Raw genomic sequence first — 18,334 nt, forward strand, 5'->3', positions numbered from 1 at the left:
AGTCCCACCAACAGTGAATAAGAGTCCCAATTTCTCCACATCCCCTCCAGCATTTGTAGTTTCCTGTTTGTTTAATGGCAGCCATTCTAATCGGTGTTAGATGGTATCTCATTGTGGTCTTAATTTGCATCTCTCTAATAGCTAGTGAAGCTGAACATTTTTTCATGTGTTTCTTGGCCATTTGTATTTCTTCTTCAGAGAACTGTCTTTTCATATCTTTTGCCCATTTTATAATTGGGCCAACTGTACTATTGTCATTGAGTTGTAGGATTTCTTTATATATGCAAGATATCAGTCTTTTGTCAGATACATGGTTTCCAAAAACTTTTTCCCATTGAGTTGGCTGCCTCTTTACCTTTTTGAGAAATTCCTTTGAGGTGCAGAAACTTCTAAGCTTGAGGAGTTCCCATTTATCTATTTTCTCTTTTGTTGCTTGTGCTTTGGGTGTAAAGTCTAGGAAGTGGCCACCTAATACAAGGTCTTGAAGATGTTTTCCTACATTATCTTCTAGGAGTTTTATGGTACTTTCTTTTATATTGAGATCTTTGGTCCATTTTGAGTTAATTTTTGTGTAGGGGGTGAGGTAGGGGTCCTCTTTCATTCTTTTGGATATGGATATCCAACTCTCCCAGCCCCATTTGTTGAAAAGACCATTATGACTCAGTTCAGTGACTTTGGGGGCCTTATCAAAGATCAGTCGGCCATAGATCTGAGGGTCTTTCTCCGAATTCTCAATTCGATTCCATTGATCTATATGTCTATCTTTGTGCCAGTACCATGCTGTTTTGGCAACTGTGGCTTTATAATAAGCTTCAAAGTCAGGGAGTGTAAGTCCTCCCACTTCGTTTTTCTTTTTTAGAGTGTCTTTCACAATTCGAGGCATCTTCCCTTTCCAAATAAATTGGATAACTAGCTTTTCCAAGTCTGCAAAGTAGGTTGTTGGAATTTTGATTGGGATTGCATTGAATCTGTAGATGAGTTTGGGTAGAATTGACATCTTAATGACATTTAGTCTTCCTATCCATGAACATGGAATATTTTTCCATCTTTTAAGGTCCCCTTCTATTTCTTTTAGTAGAGTTATGTAGTTTTCTTTGTATAGGTCTTTTACATCTTTGGTTAAGTTTATTCCTAGGTACTTGATTTTTTTAGTTGCTATTGAAAATGGTATCTTTTTCTTGAGTGTCTCTTCGGTTTGTTCATTTCTAGCATATAGAAACATTACTGACTTATGTGCATTAACCTTGTATCCCGCTATTTTCCTAAATTTGTTTATTAGCTCTAGTAGGTGTATCGTTGATTTCTCAGGGTTTTCTAGATATAAGATCATATCATCTGCAAACAATGACAGTTTTACTTCTTCTTTTCCAATTTGGATGCCTTTTATTTCTTTCTCTTACCGGATTGCCCTGGCTAGCACTTCCAGCACAATGTTGAATAACAGTGGTGACAGCGGGCATCCTTGTCTTGTTCCTGATCTTAGAGGGAAGGCTTTCAGTCTCTCACCATTGAGTACTATGCTGGCTGTGGGTTTTTCATATATGCTCTTTATCATGTTGAGGAAGTTTCCTTCAATTCCTACCTTTTGAAGTGTTTTTATCAAAAAGGGATGTTGGATTTTGTCAAATGCTTTTTCAGCATCTATTGAGATGATCAATTGATTTTTCCCTTTTGACTTGTTAATGTGTTGTAATACATTGATTGATTTTCTTATGTTGAACCATCCTTGCATGCCTGGAATAAACCCCACTTGGTCATGGTGTATGATTTTTTTAATGTGTCTTTGGATTCGATTTGCAAGTATTTTGTTGAGGATTTTTGCATCTATATTCATTAGGGAGATTGGCCGATAGTTTTCCTTTTTTGTAACATCTTTGCCTGGTTTTGGTATTAGATTGATGTTAGCTTCATAAAATGAGTTAGGTAGTGTTCCATTTTCTTCAATGTTTTGAAAGAGTTTGAGTAAGATTGGTGTCAGTTCTTTCTGGAAAGTTTGGTAGAATTCCCCTGTGAAGCCATCTGGCGCTGGACATTTATTTGTGGGAAGATTTTTGATGACTGATTGGATCTCTTTGCTTGTGATGGGTTGGTTGAGGTCTTCTATTTCTTCTCTGGTCAGTCTAGGTTGTTCATATGTTTCCAGGAAATTGTCCATTTCCTCTACATTATCCAGTTTGTTGCCATACAGTTGTTCATAGTATCCTCTTATAATTTTTTTAATTTCTTCAGGATCTGCAGCTATGTCACCTTTTTCATTCATTATTTTGTTTATATGGGTCTTCTCTCTTTTTGATTTTGTCAGTCTAGCTAGGGGCTTGTCAATCTTGTTGATCTTCTCAAAGAACCAACTTTTGGTGATATTTATCCTCTCTATTGTTTTTTTGTTCTCTATGTCATTTATTTCTGCTTTAATCCTTGTTATTTCTTTTCTTGTATTTGGTTTAGGATTGGTTTGCTGTTCATTTTCTAGCTTCTTCAGTTGATCCATTAGTTCTTTGATTTTGGCTCTTTCTTCCTTTTTAATATATGCGTTTAGTGCTATAAATTTCCCCCTTAGCACTGCTTTTGCTGCATCCCATAGGTTTTGGAATGTTGTGTTCTCATTTTCATTCGTCTCTATATATTTAGCAATTTCTCTTGCTATTTCTTCTTTAACCCACTGATTGTTTAGGAGTGTGTTGTTTAACCTCCAGGTATTTGTGAATTTTCTAAGTCTCTGATGGTTATTGACTTCTAATTGTATTCCATTGTGGTCAGAGAATGTGCTTTGAATAATTTCAATCTTTTGAAATTTATTGAGGCTTGTTTTATGTCCCAGCATATGATCTATTCTGGAGAAAGTTCCATGAGCACTAGAAAAGTATGTGTATCCTGGTGATTTGGGATGTAATGTCCTGTATATGTCTGTTAAATCTAATTCATTTATCAGATTGTTTAGGTTTTCAATTTCCTTATTGGTCTTCTGTCTGGTTGATCTATCTATAGGAGAGAGTGATGTGTTGAAGTCTCCCACAATTATTGTGGAAACATCAATTGCTTCCTTTAGTTTTGCCAGTGCTTCTCTCATGTATTTTGTGGCACCTTGGTTGGGTGCATAGACATTTACGATTGTTATTTCTTCTTGCTGAATTGCCCCTTTTATTAGTACGTAGTGGCCTTGTCTCTCAAAACATCCCTGCATTTGAAGTCTATTTTATCTGAGATTAATATTGCTACACCTGCTTTCTTTTGGCTGTAGCTTGCATGAAATATTTTTTTCCATCCTTTCACTTTCAGTTTCTTTGTGTCCTTGTGTCTAAGATGAGTCTCTTGTATGCAACATATTGATGGTTCATTTTTTTTGATCCATTCTGCGAGTCTATATCTTTTAATTGGGGAGTTTAATCCATTTACATTCAACGTTATAACCGTGAAGGCATTTCTTGAATCAACCATCTTATCCTTTGGTTTATGTTTGTCATATTTTTCCCCTCTGTCTATTAATGTCCTTTATTGTACCCATACCGAATCTCTTTAGTACTGAACCTTTCTCCAAGTCTCTCTGTCCTTTCTTTGTTTCTCTGTCTGTAGGGCTTCCTTTAGTATCTCCAGTAGGGCAGGTCTCTTGTTAGCAAATTCTCTCAGCATTTGTTTGTCTGTGAAAAATTTAAGCTCTCCCTCAAATTTGAAGGAGAGCTTTGCTGGATAAAGTATTCTTGGCTGGAAATTTTTCTCACTCAGAATTTTAAATATATCGTGCCACTGCCTTCTCGCCTCCATGGTGGATGCTGAGTAGTCACTACTTAGTCTTATGCTGTTTCCTTTGTATGTGGTGAATTGCTTTTCTCTTGCTGCTTTCAGAACTTGCTCCTTCTCTTCTGTGTTTGACAGTGTGATCAGTATATGTCTCGGAGTCGGTTTATTTGGATTTATTCTATTTGGAGTTTGTTGAGCATTTATGATTTGTGTATTTATGTTGTTTAGAAGATTTGGGAAGTTTTCCCCAACAATTTCTTTGAATACTCTTCCTAGACCTTTACCCTTTTCTTCCCCTTCTGGGACACCAATGAGTCTTATATTTGGACGTTTCATATTATCTATCATATCCCTGAGGTCCATTTCGAGTTTTTCAATTTTTTTCCCCATTCTTTCTTTTATGCTTTCATTTTCCATTCTGTCATCTTCGAGGTCACTGATTCGTTGTTCAACTTCCTCTAGTCTTGTACTATGAGTGTCCAGAATCTTTTTAATTTGGTCAACAGTTTCTTTAATTTCCATGAGATCATCCATTTTTTTATTTAGTCTTGCAATGTCTTCTTTATGCTCTTCTAGAGTCTTCTTGATTTCTTTCATATCCCGTACTATGGTCTCATTGTTCATCTTTAGTTCTTTGAGTAGCTGCTCTAGGTGCTGTGTCTCTTCTGGTCTTTTGATTTGGGTGCTTGGGCTTGGGTTATCCATATCGTCTGGTTTTTTCATATGCTTTATAATTTTCTGTTGTTTTTGGCCTCGTGGCATTTGCTGAACTTGATAGGGTTCTTTTAGGATTTGTAGACCAATTGAAGTCCTTATCTCTAATTTATCAGATCTACAGCTTCGTGGAGTACACTTTCTCTAACTAACCAGCAGGTGGCATCCACGAGCCACCTGTTCTCCACAAGCCAGTTCTCCCCTGCTCAGCCTTTTTGGTGAGTGGGGGAGTGAGTCTTGTGGGGTCCAATTGGTGTACCAAGCTTGCGTGTGTAGTTGGTGTTGCCTGCCCTGTATATGGGGCGTGTTTCTGGGCAGTCAGGGAGGGGGGGTGGCTCTAACAATCAAATCTCCCTGGTGATCCTAGAGTTTTAAAGCTGCTGCAATAGTCTAATCCTTCAGTTCAGTCCTGCCACAGTTTGTCTCTGCCACTGACCCACAAGTCCTTGGTATTGGCATATGGCTCCTGAGACTTGCAAGTGGGCCCCTCTTCCAGGCCGTGCACCCCGGGTCCTCTGTTGAGGGATGACTGTGCTATGTCACAGGTGAGTGCCGTCCCCCCAGGGCAGTTCTGGGCTGCTGGGCTGTGTAGGGAGGCTCCCAGTCTGCTGAAATGATGGCTGAATGGGGCTTTGTTAATTCACACTGCTCTACCTTCCCAACTCTGGGACAATCAGCTGAGGTTGCAGGGAAGGCTAATGTCCACGCCCAGTTTTGTGGTGTGTGCCTGTTATTTGAAGCACTTCCGTCACACTGGGTTGTCTGGGCCAGTTCTGGGCTATGGGGCTGGCGATGGGCAGGAGTGTTTCCTGTCCACCAGGATGATGGCTGTGAGCGGACACCCCCCCTTTTCTTGGGAAGTTGTGGTGTTTAGTGAATTTTCTCAGCCACTGGATTATTGCGTTTTGTCTCAGAGCTCTCCTAGTTCTGCTCTTGACTTGACCTGCCCAAATAGTTAGTCTTTGAAGCTTTCTGTATTGAGCTTCTTAGAGTAATTGTTTTAGAAAAAGAAAAAAGGATTAAAAAAAAAAAACAAAAAAAAAAAAAAACAAAAAAAAAAAGGGGCCCTCCTCAGAGATCTAATGGGTTATTGAAATGCTAAGAGACAAAGCAACCAGGGCCATTAAGGAAAGGTCCACAGGGCAGAGAGATCAGCTTTTCTTCGGGATTTGCATGTGCGCCTCAGGGCCCTTCCCCTTTCTATGTTCACCAGAACTCCAAAAATCCTCCGCTTTTATTTTGGAGTTTTTCGTGTTGTTTTTTCTCTATGCCTGTCTCCTCTCTGCTGGGCTGGCTGCTCTCAGATTCTCTGGTGTATGGTCTCAGTCTATCTATGGTTGGATTTTGGATCAGTAGAATGAGTTTCCGATAAGGGCTGCCACTGCAATTCTCCCTTCTCCTTCCTGGAGCTGACAGCCCCTCCTCCCCCGGGACTGAGCCTGGCAGGGAGGGGCGCTGGTCCCCTGGCCGCAAAAACTTACAGATTTCGCTGATCTCAGCAGTTCCACGTTTTCATGAGTGTTGTATGAAGTATGCCCAAAGTCAGATTGCTCTGTGGTGTCCAGTCCACGCAGTTCCTGGCTTTCTACCTACTTTCCTGGAGGAGTAACTAAAACATACAGCTCACCAGTCTGCCATCTTGCCCCGCCTCCCATCTAAGTGCTTTTATATTTTAATTATAATTTGTTCAAACTCACCTCTGGCAAGAATAGTTAGGTTAGCACTGTCACTTTCTGAAGCAACTTTCAATTAATATGTTACGTTTATTAATTCTCTGGTCATTTGTATGCTTCATCTGTCTCTTACTGAAGAGGTATCTGGTAGTGTATGGTTTGTCTAGATTATAAGCTAAATTTTTCCCATGGAAAAGATTGATTCTTTGTGACACACTTTAAAAAATCTTATAACAGGATTTATTTATACATTTTGCTTCATTATAAGGACTGTCAGCTTTTCATAACAATAGGATTGACATTTTTATATGTGGTTGGATCCTTGGTATAGTTCAGCTTTAAGCCATAATATTTTCTATCCTCTTAAACTCTTTGGAAACATTCACTTATTTTCATTGCATTAGTACATGCTTAATTTTATTCCATGTATAAGATGACAAAGGTCACTTCATTAGACACCTCATTTGCCTTTTTTCCCTGTAGTCTTCTGATATCTTATACTCAGTATCTTAAAAAAAAAAAAAAGTTCCACTTCCATTAACAAAAAGTGAGCAGAGAACAAAAAGCCAATTATTTGCAGCATATAAAATCCTTATGATAATTTGGTAGACTTTAATTAAACTAATACATCACAGTACACTTATAAGACAAAGGAGCGAAGGAGAAGAAAATAATCTTTTTTTCTTTTTTGTTAAGAAACACCATGTTAATTTTGGATTAAGTGCTTTAGGACTTGTGACCTATTTTAAAGTGTAAGATTTGTAGTGCTTTTCACACAAAAGGCATGCTATGGGTTGAATTTCATAAAAGACATGTTCTAGTCCTAACCCTGGCCCTATAAATGTGACTTCATTTGGAAACAGAACCTTTGAAATTGTTATTCATTAAAATGTGGCCATACTGGAGGAGGGGGGCTAATCCAATATAACTGACCCCTTGTAAGAAGGGGAGAATTGGGCACAGATAGGCACAGGGGAGAACAATGTTGATGACTGAGGCAGAGAATGAGAGAACACCTTAATGTTCAATGCCAGGAGGGAGGCATCGATGAGATTCTTTCCCACGGGCTTGAGAAGTGTGGCCCTTCTGATACATCGACTTCAGACTTCTAACCTCCAGAACTGCCGGACAATCAATTTCTGTTGTTTTGCCACCCAGTTTGTAGTACTTTGTTATAGCAGCCCTGTGAAACTAAGATGAGACCAATTAAAAAAAAAAAAAAAACAATTATGTATATTGATTGGGACCACTCCCAAAACATCTGAAATGAAGCTGTAATGAAGCTTGGCTTGCAGTATTTTTTATTAATTTCTTATGAATTTTCAAACTCATCAAAAATCAAGAGATTCTGTAAATTCAGACCAGCAGAAACATTTTATTGCTAGGAATCTTATTTTGGTATTTAATGTATTTTGGGTTTTATTTTTCATTATCATTGGTTCTTTTTGATGAACCAACAGACATTATTAATGCAAAGTCCATTATAAATTAAAAGGATGACTATGTACCATATATCCTCCCTGCAATTTCGCTGGAAATAGAGATATTCTCAGTTCTTTAATTATCTCTTAATTGTTTCTTTATTGAGATTATCTCATCCCCACATTTTCCACCACTTTGAGATGCAATTCTCATATTATAAATGCAAATAAAACACTGAATTCAGAGTGGTGGCATTTAGTTTTAATCCTGTCTCCACAGTGTTACTTTGAACACATCCTGACACCTTCCTGGTCCTCAGTATTATCACATGAAACACAAGGAATTTTGTAGAAGATGCTTCTAGGTGGCTTCCTTATCTCTGAAAATAATATTTCTATATTAGTTATTAATTTTACTTTTTTGCTATGTATTAAAAATAAATATTTAAATACATTAATTCCAATCCTTAAATCAGTGCATCTTAGTATTTATGAAAATATTTATGGAAACAGATTTGGTAATTTTATCCAATATCACGTTTACTTTTCTAAGTCTCAGTTCCTTAGACATTTACTTCATTTGCTTGTTAGTAGATCAAATTCTTAGTGGTTTATCCATCACCTGAAAACAATTTAACTGCTTCCTACTCCTCTCTCTGGATGTTCAAGGCTCCTCAAGAAGCTCTCAAGTTTTCAGCCACAGGATTGCAATTTCATTGGCATTTAAGGACAGCCATCCTGGTGGTGTACTTCATCTCTTCATTAAAGTGTAGTCCCTGTTTCTCTCAGGCGGCTTATTGCTTTGGCATAAGAATACTAGCCAGTACTGTTGTTATTTCCAAAAATGATCAATATTGCAGTTGGGGAGGATAAAGATGATAGCTTAATTTGCATCAATTTACATTTTTATTAAGAGCTTTAAGAATGGAAACATATCAGTGCTCATCTTTGGCCACATGAAATTGGATCTGTAAAGCTGGAATCCATGTAAACATTTTTACTTGTATAGTGCATAGCAGTTGATTTGGAATGATCTTCACCCCTCCCTGATTTAGAAAGGGCATTTCTTTAAGTATTTGAAAGAAAAACAAGAAAAAAATAAAATTATGAACTAAGACTAATACACAATTTAACATTTATGGATAGACTGATGTAGAGCAGCAGACTTCAGTTAAATTAGTTTTCAGTCAACAAATGACTTGTTTTAATTGCATATTCTGTCTTTGGCAGTTATTGACTTTGTTTCCGTGTTTTTCTAATTTCACACGTTCTGGACTTATTTTTTTAATTATTATTACATTGGTTCCTTCTATACATAGACTTGAGCTAAGCAGAGGAAGTAAACAGCTCATGAAGAAGTGGGTGGAATTAAGGAAATCTCTGGTTTAGGCAGGGAAATGCTCACTGCCTTTTGGCCTCCCCTAGTATCTTCAAAACACCTCTGCCTCTGTCTGGAATGCAATTTTGCATTTTCAGGAATGCAATGTGAAACTCCCTTGTCATCAATCTCAAGCTTACTGTTGTTTTCAGACCCAGCTTTAGGTCTTATCAATAAACCCTCTTCCTGCTACCCTGCCATGGTCTCCTCTCACCTTTTGGAACTCTTATAATTTTACCCACTTGGCTCTTATCTTTTCCTCCACAGGGGTACTAATCTGTTTAAATGTATATATTGGTATCTCTTGAAATGAGGAATACAAGTTTCTTCAGAACCAGGTCTGTGTCTTATGTTGCTTTTACTTCCTTCCATGCATCTTGCAATGACTCTAATATGTTTGGACTCTGTAACCTTTGACATTCTTTCTAACTCTGAGAAGCTCTGATTCTAACAAGCAGTCAATCGATAAGTATTGATTGCTTGGCTATCCCACCCAAGGAACTTTTTTGTTAGTCCCCAAATCATTCACACTCTGAAATCAGGACAAATCACCTATTATGAAGAAGTGCTATAATATTATTTATCCTCTTTCCTTACGTGGGCAGTGGAGTGGCTGGCTCAATTTAAAAGTCTCTGTTTTTCAAAAATGCTGCCAAACGGTGCTAATGAATGGCCTTTTTTAGTTTGTATTCTCATACATGTAAATGGATATAGATGTCCCTGTCTTTGATTGGATGGAATTAGTTTTATTGCTTCGTTTCCTTTTTGTTTTCTTTTTGACAATGTAGACAATTTTCAAGTATGTTGAAGTTGCTTCTTAAATATTCATGAATTTAAGTAATTATGGTAGAATACCAAGTATTCTGAATGCATAGACTTCTAGAACTGAACTTCTCAAAGCATCCATTTATATTAGCTTAGAAAAATCATATACTTTTTTTATTCTTTTAAATACTATGACAAAATGGGAACATTTACAATTGTAAATAGGCTGTTTATTTTTTAAAATATTCAAAAATAAGATTAAAAAATAATTATGAGTTAACATATTGTAGAAATAAGAATATTTGGTAAGGAGCCAGAAGTCTTGTTTTGGGGCCCTGATTCTATTAGTTTTCTATGTGACTTTATACAAGAAGTTTAAACTCTCTGAGCTTCAATTCCATTATATGCAAAAATGGACAAAATAACGATTCATATTTCACAATAACTCTGTGAGTTTAAATTAGATAGGTAACTGGAGCCTTGTAATAAACATCTATGCAGATGTCATAGTAATTATTAATAATCATGTATTGTGGTTTCTGGTACATCATTTATAGAAATGATCTGAGAGTAAAAGACCCAAATGCCATCCAGAATTGTCCTTTTCTTAGCCTTCATTCCTCAAATTTCATGTTTACTTTGGGTCCCATTTTCCATTTTAGTTGATTTTCCAGTTCTTTAAAAATATTAGAAAAACTCTTAATGTTGACAGATGACTCTGCCCTCATTCAGCTCCCCACATGCTCTGAAATATGAACATCATCTTCATGTTTCTAGAATGCAGAAACTAACAAATTTGGTTTCCTATGTCATGGAATATACACTGTTATATGATACCTTTTACTTTTCCCTAAATTTGAGCATCTGTCAAGGAAAATATAATGAATATTCATAGAAACCTTTTATATATTGCCAATAACATGCAAACACATTCAACAGACACTTGCACTTAATTTACATCAATTAAATAGGGGCATGATTTAGTATTGAAGCATACATAATTAATATAGGTAGGAAAATAGGCACATATTCCTATATAGATTTTGCAGTTGTTTTCAGAATTGTAGAAAAAATGCACAACAATTTCTATGTGTGTTCCATATTTTCTTGGATGTAGATCTGAGCCCTATTCCTGTTCTCTGTGTAATTCAGGTTTTTCTCTTAGCACTAGTCACCTATTTTTAGACAAGGAGGTATGGAAAAGGAAAAAAAAAAACAAAACAGTTTTTATAAGTTAACATTTTATTGATAATTTTTATTGATTAAATTCCCAGCTTATTTCAGTCTCTGGGGGTAGGAAATGGAATCTGAGTTACATAAAGATGTACTGGTAGAAAGTGCTTCAGGAAGGACTTGGCTTTATCTCACTCGTGTGTGTGTGTGTGTGTGTGTGTGTGTGTGTGTGTGTGTGTGGTTTGTTGCCTGGGTGATAGAGCAAATTAAGGAGCAAGGTTGAAAGTGGAAGACAAAGGCTCTGTCTATACAAGTTCAACTGAATTAGACCTGACTGAAAGATTGGTTTGGTCTGATTTACTGGGGCCTATCTCCTTGGTGGCAGTGATCAGAAAATTGCTTCCAGGGCCATTTTAATTAGCTGATTCAAATCAAAATAAACACATCCTGGTTACATCCATTTCTATCCTGACCCTCACCAACATTTCAGAGTAGTGAGTTCTATAAACTCAGTAAGTGATTTGAAGTATGCACTTTTATTTTTCAACATTAATCTTTAATGGTGGAGAAAGAATCCATTTTTCCTGACTTAAGTGACTTGGGCACACAGTTGCATTAGTTCAATGGATCAAAACTTAAAACCACAAACACAAAAACCTCTTCTTATATAGCTAACTTATGAAATAAGAGTTAATTCTCCTCCTCAATAGCATTTTAATAAGAGGATTTTTCATTATGTTGTATGGCAATATGGTGCATGTATTATTTAAATGCATTACATTTCTGGGTATGCTTTTAAGTTAAAGTGTTAAGTCAGGGCTTGAAAATGAAAAGGGAACATTTTGACACCCCTGATTTTCTATGTTGCTTTAAAAAAAATTTTTTACTTGTTTATTCTTTTATTAAAAATGTTGCAGAATATTTTACATAATACATTTTCTTTAAGAAAAGAGAAAATGACTTTTATATGAGAAAGATTAAAAAGAGAAGCTTAATGAAATTTTAGATGCAAAGATTAAGTTTAAGAAATAGAGAGAAAAAATATGGAAAATAATATGCTAGTAAAATAAGCAGCATTTTTTGCTGCAGTTTGACCTTAAAATACTCCATAATCTAAAGTCATATGAGAAATAGAAAGTTAGAGATTACCACACAATTAAGACATATTAAAATTACATATAAATGATTCGATGACATTAGTAATTTACGATTTTCTTAATTAGTCATTCCTAAATAAGCATTCATTCATTAAATCACTGTTCATTGTGAGCCAGCCATGAATCAACTCTGAGAATGAAGGGTAGGCATAATGTTTGCTCTCATGGGACAATTTTAGTCTTCAAGAGTTGAGAATTAAGTGAATAACTGCATAAAAAAGTCAAAGATTTGATAAATGCTATGGAAACCTATCACATATAGTAAGATTACATAACGGGAAGATCTAATGTAGTCTTGGCATGCATTAAAGCTAAATGGTTATAGCTGGTTTGCAAACAAAAAGTAATATCTGAAACTTTCAAATATTTAATTTGCCCTGCATGAAAGCGGTTTTGAAATTAAATGTGCAGTGAATAGGTTTTTTTTTTGTTATAGTCTTTGTAAAATAAGAAAAACAATGTTCATCTTAGATTTACAATTTAAGTCATGAAGAATCACTCATCATTGATGTCTTAATTAAGGTGTGCTACTAATGAAATTGGCCAGAAAAACACAGGTTATGTTGCTTTTTAGAGCTGATAGAGAAAGGGAAAAAAAAACTAACTTTTTATTTCCAGGAAAAGAAAAAAATAATTAAAATTTAAGACATTTTAAAGCTGCTTCAAAGTATACAGCTAATATTTGATAACTCATTCTCAGAGCATTATTTTTTTAACATTTTCTCCTCCTGATTATAAATAATGAGTTTTAAAATTAGACAACACTTGTTTTATTTCACTATTTGCTTTCAAAAATGAATTGATCAAATGTTCAGTGAAAGAAACTATCTACTTCTTTTCTAACTTTGATTCTCATTGTGTGCTGATGCATTGTTACATTGGAAATTAGGTGTCCAGAATATTTCTCTTTTCTGATTCAAATTCAAATAACTAGTGGGAGTCCACTGCACCATGTTGACTCTGTGGAAAAGATTTATTAACCTTTCTGGCAATATTCAGGCTTACTTATTAAAAGATTTTTACTACCATCAATTGCATCATCAAACTGGAAAACAATGCTTTATGTATCTTCTGGTGCCGAAAGCAGAAATCAGCCTAATGTCCAGGCTCAATTAGAGCAATATTTAACACTGTTTAAAACTGACATAAGCCCCAAAGCATTTATCATCTGTTTTATTTGAGCAAACTAGACATAAAGTTTGAAAACATTGCCTTTTTACAGTCATGATTTTGAAGGAGAGGGTAATTCATCCTTGACCAGAGATCAGCAGGCCATTTGTTGATAGCATGTAAATTCATCAGATTGCTATGAGAAGAGAGTGCACTGGCTAATAATTGCATTGGGAGACTAGAGCTACTTTGAAGTTTGTGAACATACAGATCATGCACAGCCCTGAGATCTTAGGGATATGAAAATTGTAAAAACAGTGAGAATGAAATTACCATTTCATTCCTATTTGTATATGTAGTAAATAAAGCCAACACCCACCCACCACCAACCCCCATTGCTGGGAAATTTCATAGCAAATCCTGAGACCTGAAACACATTTAATCCCATGTTTCTTATACAATGCAATCATCACTTGTCAGAGATAGTATCCTTGAAATTAGCCAGATGAATTGATTTAAATGCCCTAGGGTTGTTAATTGAAGTGAGAACTATAATGTCTCTATGACTTCTGAAGGAGGTTATGGCCATTGCAAATACATCTTAAAGAAAGAAGGAGTACTGTTGGCCAGGATGTGCAGTCCAAGCTCTTGAACTAGGCCAGCAAAACGCTGCTCACATCCCTGTAAAGCAGACATATATTTTTGTATTTTTTATAGGTGGATACAGTGCAGACCACGAACCCCTCTGGCCACATTGAGGAATCGTGTAAAATGAATGTATGTGCTCGTAAGTGAAATACATGTAATGTTCCAACTCAGTGTGTTGGATCCTAATAGACCTGGACTTGTCTTTTGAAAAAAAGAAATCGATTCCCAAGGGGAAGGATCACTGGCTGATTAAAATCAAGTTCTTATCTTGAAGAAAACAAAAAAAATTGGCTTAAAATAAAATACCTGCAAAAAGGAATCAAATACTTGGCAAACAACTGAAAAACAATCAAACTCTCAATACAGAATAAAGGAGGGATGTGAGTGGTTTTGCAATCTTATCAATTGGTGTGGAGAAAGAGAATCAGATGTCCTCATTCTCAGGAGTATGAAAAGAAGAATAGGAAATCCTTTTTCTTCAGTTTGCACTTGAATGGACTCAAGGAAAGAGGGAACCATGTATCCTGTTACCGTTTGTAGTTAATAACGTGGAGATTAGTATAGAAGCAGTTTCATTTGCCTTTCTTGAACTAATTGGATGCACTATGTAGAAATCACCTGAACTTGTGCTAGATCATCAAAGAAAATGAAAATGTATATCTCAGGACTAGATTCTGAGAAAATTAGACTGTTTGAGTGCTGTTTAATAAAGCCCTAAGAAGAAACAATACTGACAGTCAGGAAAAGTGAGAAACTAATGGACATGAGAGGAAGTAAAATTTAGGTCATTCCTATGCATGTTGAAATATAATTTACTATGGTGTAAAAGTGGAATATAGATCACAACGTATCGCACATATATTTTAAATAATTTCAGATTTAGTTTAGAGGTAAAACTCATAAGAGTTCAAAGAATGTATGACGATTATATTAATAGGAAATTAGCTTTTTAAATTTGTGGTCCTATGCATTTATTTATGAAGAAGAAGCCTTTAAAAAAAAAAAAATTAAGGAAGAATTGCATGCAGGAAGTACCTCTCTGCATTATAGATACTTGCTTAGTTGAAGATTTTGTATTGACATAAAATCTAATTTTTGTATGAGTGTGAGTGTATGTATGCATTTGTGTGTGTGTGTGTGTGTATAAGTGGAAGGAGGTGTAATTTAATGATTAATATTCGCACTTTGATTTGTTACCTAGAATGTAAAAAGGTAAACAGTTTTAAGCCATCCCATCTGTTTTATTATTAAAATTTATTATTTAAAAAAGGAAGCATTTCTAAAATAGAATGACTACTCCAAAGGCTCACCAATTAAATATATTCAATGCAATTGAATCATTTAAATTAAAATGGTACCATTGTCTAAAAATAATGAAAGAGGGCTCACATAAAAGCAGTCTGAAGACAGTTGGAAATTTGTCTCATACTCCTTCAGGCTACTTCACTCAGTAAAAGAGAATGAATCACTTGTAGAAAAGACTAGGGAAATTTTGTTTTAGCTATAACTTTTTAATCCTACCAATAAGTTGTATGTGCATGTGTTTACTTTTCTTTAACCTAAATTATGTAACAAGTAACCATATATTAAAATAGATAAGGTATTGAATATTTAAAACAGATTGACATATTTTTTGTAGTCATCATGTGCCATAATAATTTTGAGAATGTTGTTCTCTGATATTATCTATATCCATTTCTCTTTATCTTGCTGATTAATTTTATAGTTGAAATTTTTACCTCTTCTTTCTATGTAGCAATCAACTGCAGTTTGTACCTTACCTATAATAATACAGGGATTTTTGTCTTTATTTACACTATTATAATAAATTATAAATCTGCAAACTCTATAGTTCTATTGTATTGAATATTTTTCTGTGATAAAAATAATAAAAAATAATTTATAAAATGCCTGTTGTTCCTATTTTAATAGTCTCTTAAAATATAATGGGCCATAAAATATTTTCATGGTGCTGGCTTTTAGAATATGTTCTTCACATCTGTATAATTGAGGGTAAAGGGCTTAGAGACTTAAAGACTTAAATGGAAAAGGTTTGACAGAGAAGATTGTGAGATTGTGTGGGGAAAAATACCCTGAACTGAGTCTTCATGTCAACTTTTGCTCTGCGACTAAACAATCAGACCTGGTGGACAAATCTTTTGCGTTCCTAGAGACTCAGGTTTCTTGTCTATAGCAGTAAGTTTGGATTACACTCCTGGTTTTAGAATCATTTTAGTCCTTAACTTCTTATCTTTTGACTTAAATTTAGCTCTAACTTCTTATCAGAGACCAAGATAACATAGACATATTATGGACTGATTATCAGAATGAAGAACATCATGAGCTGTTTTTCCACTTAAACTCGACCTAAAAGCACAACACGTATCTGGAGGCCAAGGGAAATCATGAATTTAGTTCCTGCTACTCCATCCTTCAGTTGACTTATTGGTAGTATGTACTGTGGTATACGTAATCATATTCCAGGATCAATAGGCCCCCTTAAGATAATTGAACCAAACAGCACCCAAGTACAAAATCAGTCAATTTGTAACAGAGGAAACCTTTTTGTTCTGCACTGAGTTGGATGCATTCCCTGGCAGAATATTAAAGTGCTAGAACCAGTTTTTCTTGCTCTTTACCTCCCTTGGATTGATCAGCACATGAAGGTTTCTGTGACTTCAAAGACATTTCTGGACTTGGATCAGCCTGGTTTGGTTCAGAGGAGATGGAAACACTAGCCCCTGATGTTTATTGCTGTAGGCTCTTTCATCTGATAGTAATTCTCTACTTAGAAGAAGCAACAAGCAGAAGAGTCTTGCAACTGTTATAATTTCACTATTAATGTTTAGTAGCAAAGTGCCCCACATAGAAAAACAGTACTTTTATTTCAGATTCCTGCTAGTGGAAACTTGCAAAGGTCAGAAAAATGGTTGGAAGCAAAATGAAAGCCTATACATGCTTTTTTTTTTCATTGCAGCAATACTGACTTCAAAAGAGTGTCACTTTCATAATCAGACAGGGGGCACAGATAATTTCAGGGATGTGTATTTAGACGACAGGTCAGATTCAGCATTTTTTCATTTAAGAGAATTTCTGGTCATTTATAAAACTAATTTGGACAATGAAAATTAATTTTATCATATTTATTCTTCATTTTACTAGATTAGAAGCTTAGATGGGACACTTGCATCCCTCTACCCACCAATCCTCTCTCATACCCTAAATCAACAGCCTACACCTGTCTCTTGCCTCTAGCAATTTGATGGCTGGGTGGGAAGTAGACTTGACTCAAGGCAAATGACTAGATAAAGCAGTAAAGTAAATGTGAATGAGAGTTAACAATTGCAGTCAAGCTAAGAATTCCTCATCAGCTTGGATTCATAAGTAAAAATTTTGCTAGAATTAGAAAAGAAATTTTTACAAATATTACTGAGGATTAAAATAATAGATTTTGGTTTTAGTTATTCTTATTTTTAAATGGTATTCTACCCTCTTGTTTTAGTAAAAATATATCTTTGGTAACATTTTCAAAATAAAATTATCAAGAGTCAACTCCTGTGTAGGTGATTTATTAATTGTTCTTTTTGATATTCCTATTAACCTCCTAAGGCAGATGGTATTATTCTTATGATATACACTTTACAGACGAGGAAATGAGGTAAGAGAGTCTCAGTAACTGGTTCCAGTAACTGTTTACAAAGGCCACTCTTAACCATTGGGAATTGTGGTCTCTACAGAACTTTCACGCTAACCAGTATTCTGAGTGGGTGTATAAATTAGGTTCTTGAACTGTTTAGGATTATAGAGATAAATTTTGTGGTTTCTTAAATCACACATCCAGCAGCCAGATTAAGTCTAATTTAGCCTGCCTGGTTTGGATGTGAGGGGTGTTCAGAAGTTCTAGCGCACAGAACTTGGATTAAGTCCCAATCTGGTAGAAGGTTTGCTTTACATACTGTAGACAGGGAAAAGGGAAATTCTTTTCCAACTTGCCTGTTTTGCAGGCTCAAAATATGTTATTATAAGTATGTACTATTTACATCACAGAAATAATTTGAAAATGAAGACTTTGCTGCTGAGATCTGGAGATGACCTGAGGAAAATGGCAATTCCATTCTTTGAAGAGGGAGTGCTTACTGTCGAATAGGCTGTCGCCATGCAGGCTAATTATTTCAATGTCATGTGCTAAATGGCAGAATGTCATAGTGGTTAAAAGTGCAGAGTCTAGAATCCGGGGTGTCTGGGTTTAAAACCTGTTTCTAAACTTACATGTTGAGTGACCTTGGACAAGTTATTTTGTATCTGTCTGCCTCCATTTCCTCATATGTAATATGAAATTAATAACAATATCCACCTTGTAAATTAGTTGTGACCATGAAATGAGATTACCGCAGGTTATGTGTGCATGACATAACAAGAACTCAATAATTGTTGGTGGTAATTATTTTTATTATTGTTATTTTTATAATGCACATAGGAAAAGATGTTAGTGGTTTCTGACTGAAGTATTCATGGGCCAAAATAACCTCAGTGTCACCCTACAGAAAGGTAATGCTAAGC

General features: G+C 35.5%; 1 protein-coding gene across 9 annotated transcripts in view; it reads left to right on the forward strand.

Moving 5' to 3' along the window:
• The window catches only part of PCDH7 (protocadherin 7), a 421,527-nt gene that overhangs the window by 58,785 nt on the left and 344,408 nt on the right, over nucleotides 1-18,334 (forward strand). The window contains exon 2 of one of the 9 annotated variants that reach the window (XM_037829544.1): nucleotides 13,844-15,562. The exons of the other annotated variants lie outside the window; for them this stretch is intronic. Coding sequence (XP_037685472.1) covers nucleotides 13,844-13,921 — 78 coding nt within the window. The 3' untranslated portion in view covers nucleotides 13,922-15,562. Of the gene's footprint in view, nucleotides 1-13,843; nucleotides 15,563-18,334 lie in introns of those variants that run through there. 9 annotated transcript variants of the gene reach the window in all.

The sequence above is a fragment of the Choloepus didactylus genome, chromosome 3 (genome assembly GCF_015220235.1).
Source record: "Choloepus didactylus isolate mChoDid1 chromosome 3, mChoDid1.pri, whole genome shotgun sequence".
NCBI lineage: Eukaryota > Metazoa > Chordata > Mammalia > Pilosa > Megalonychidae > Choloepus > Choloepus didactylus.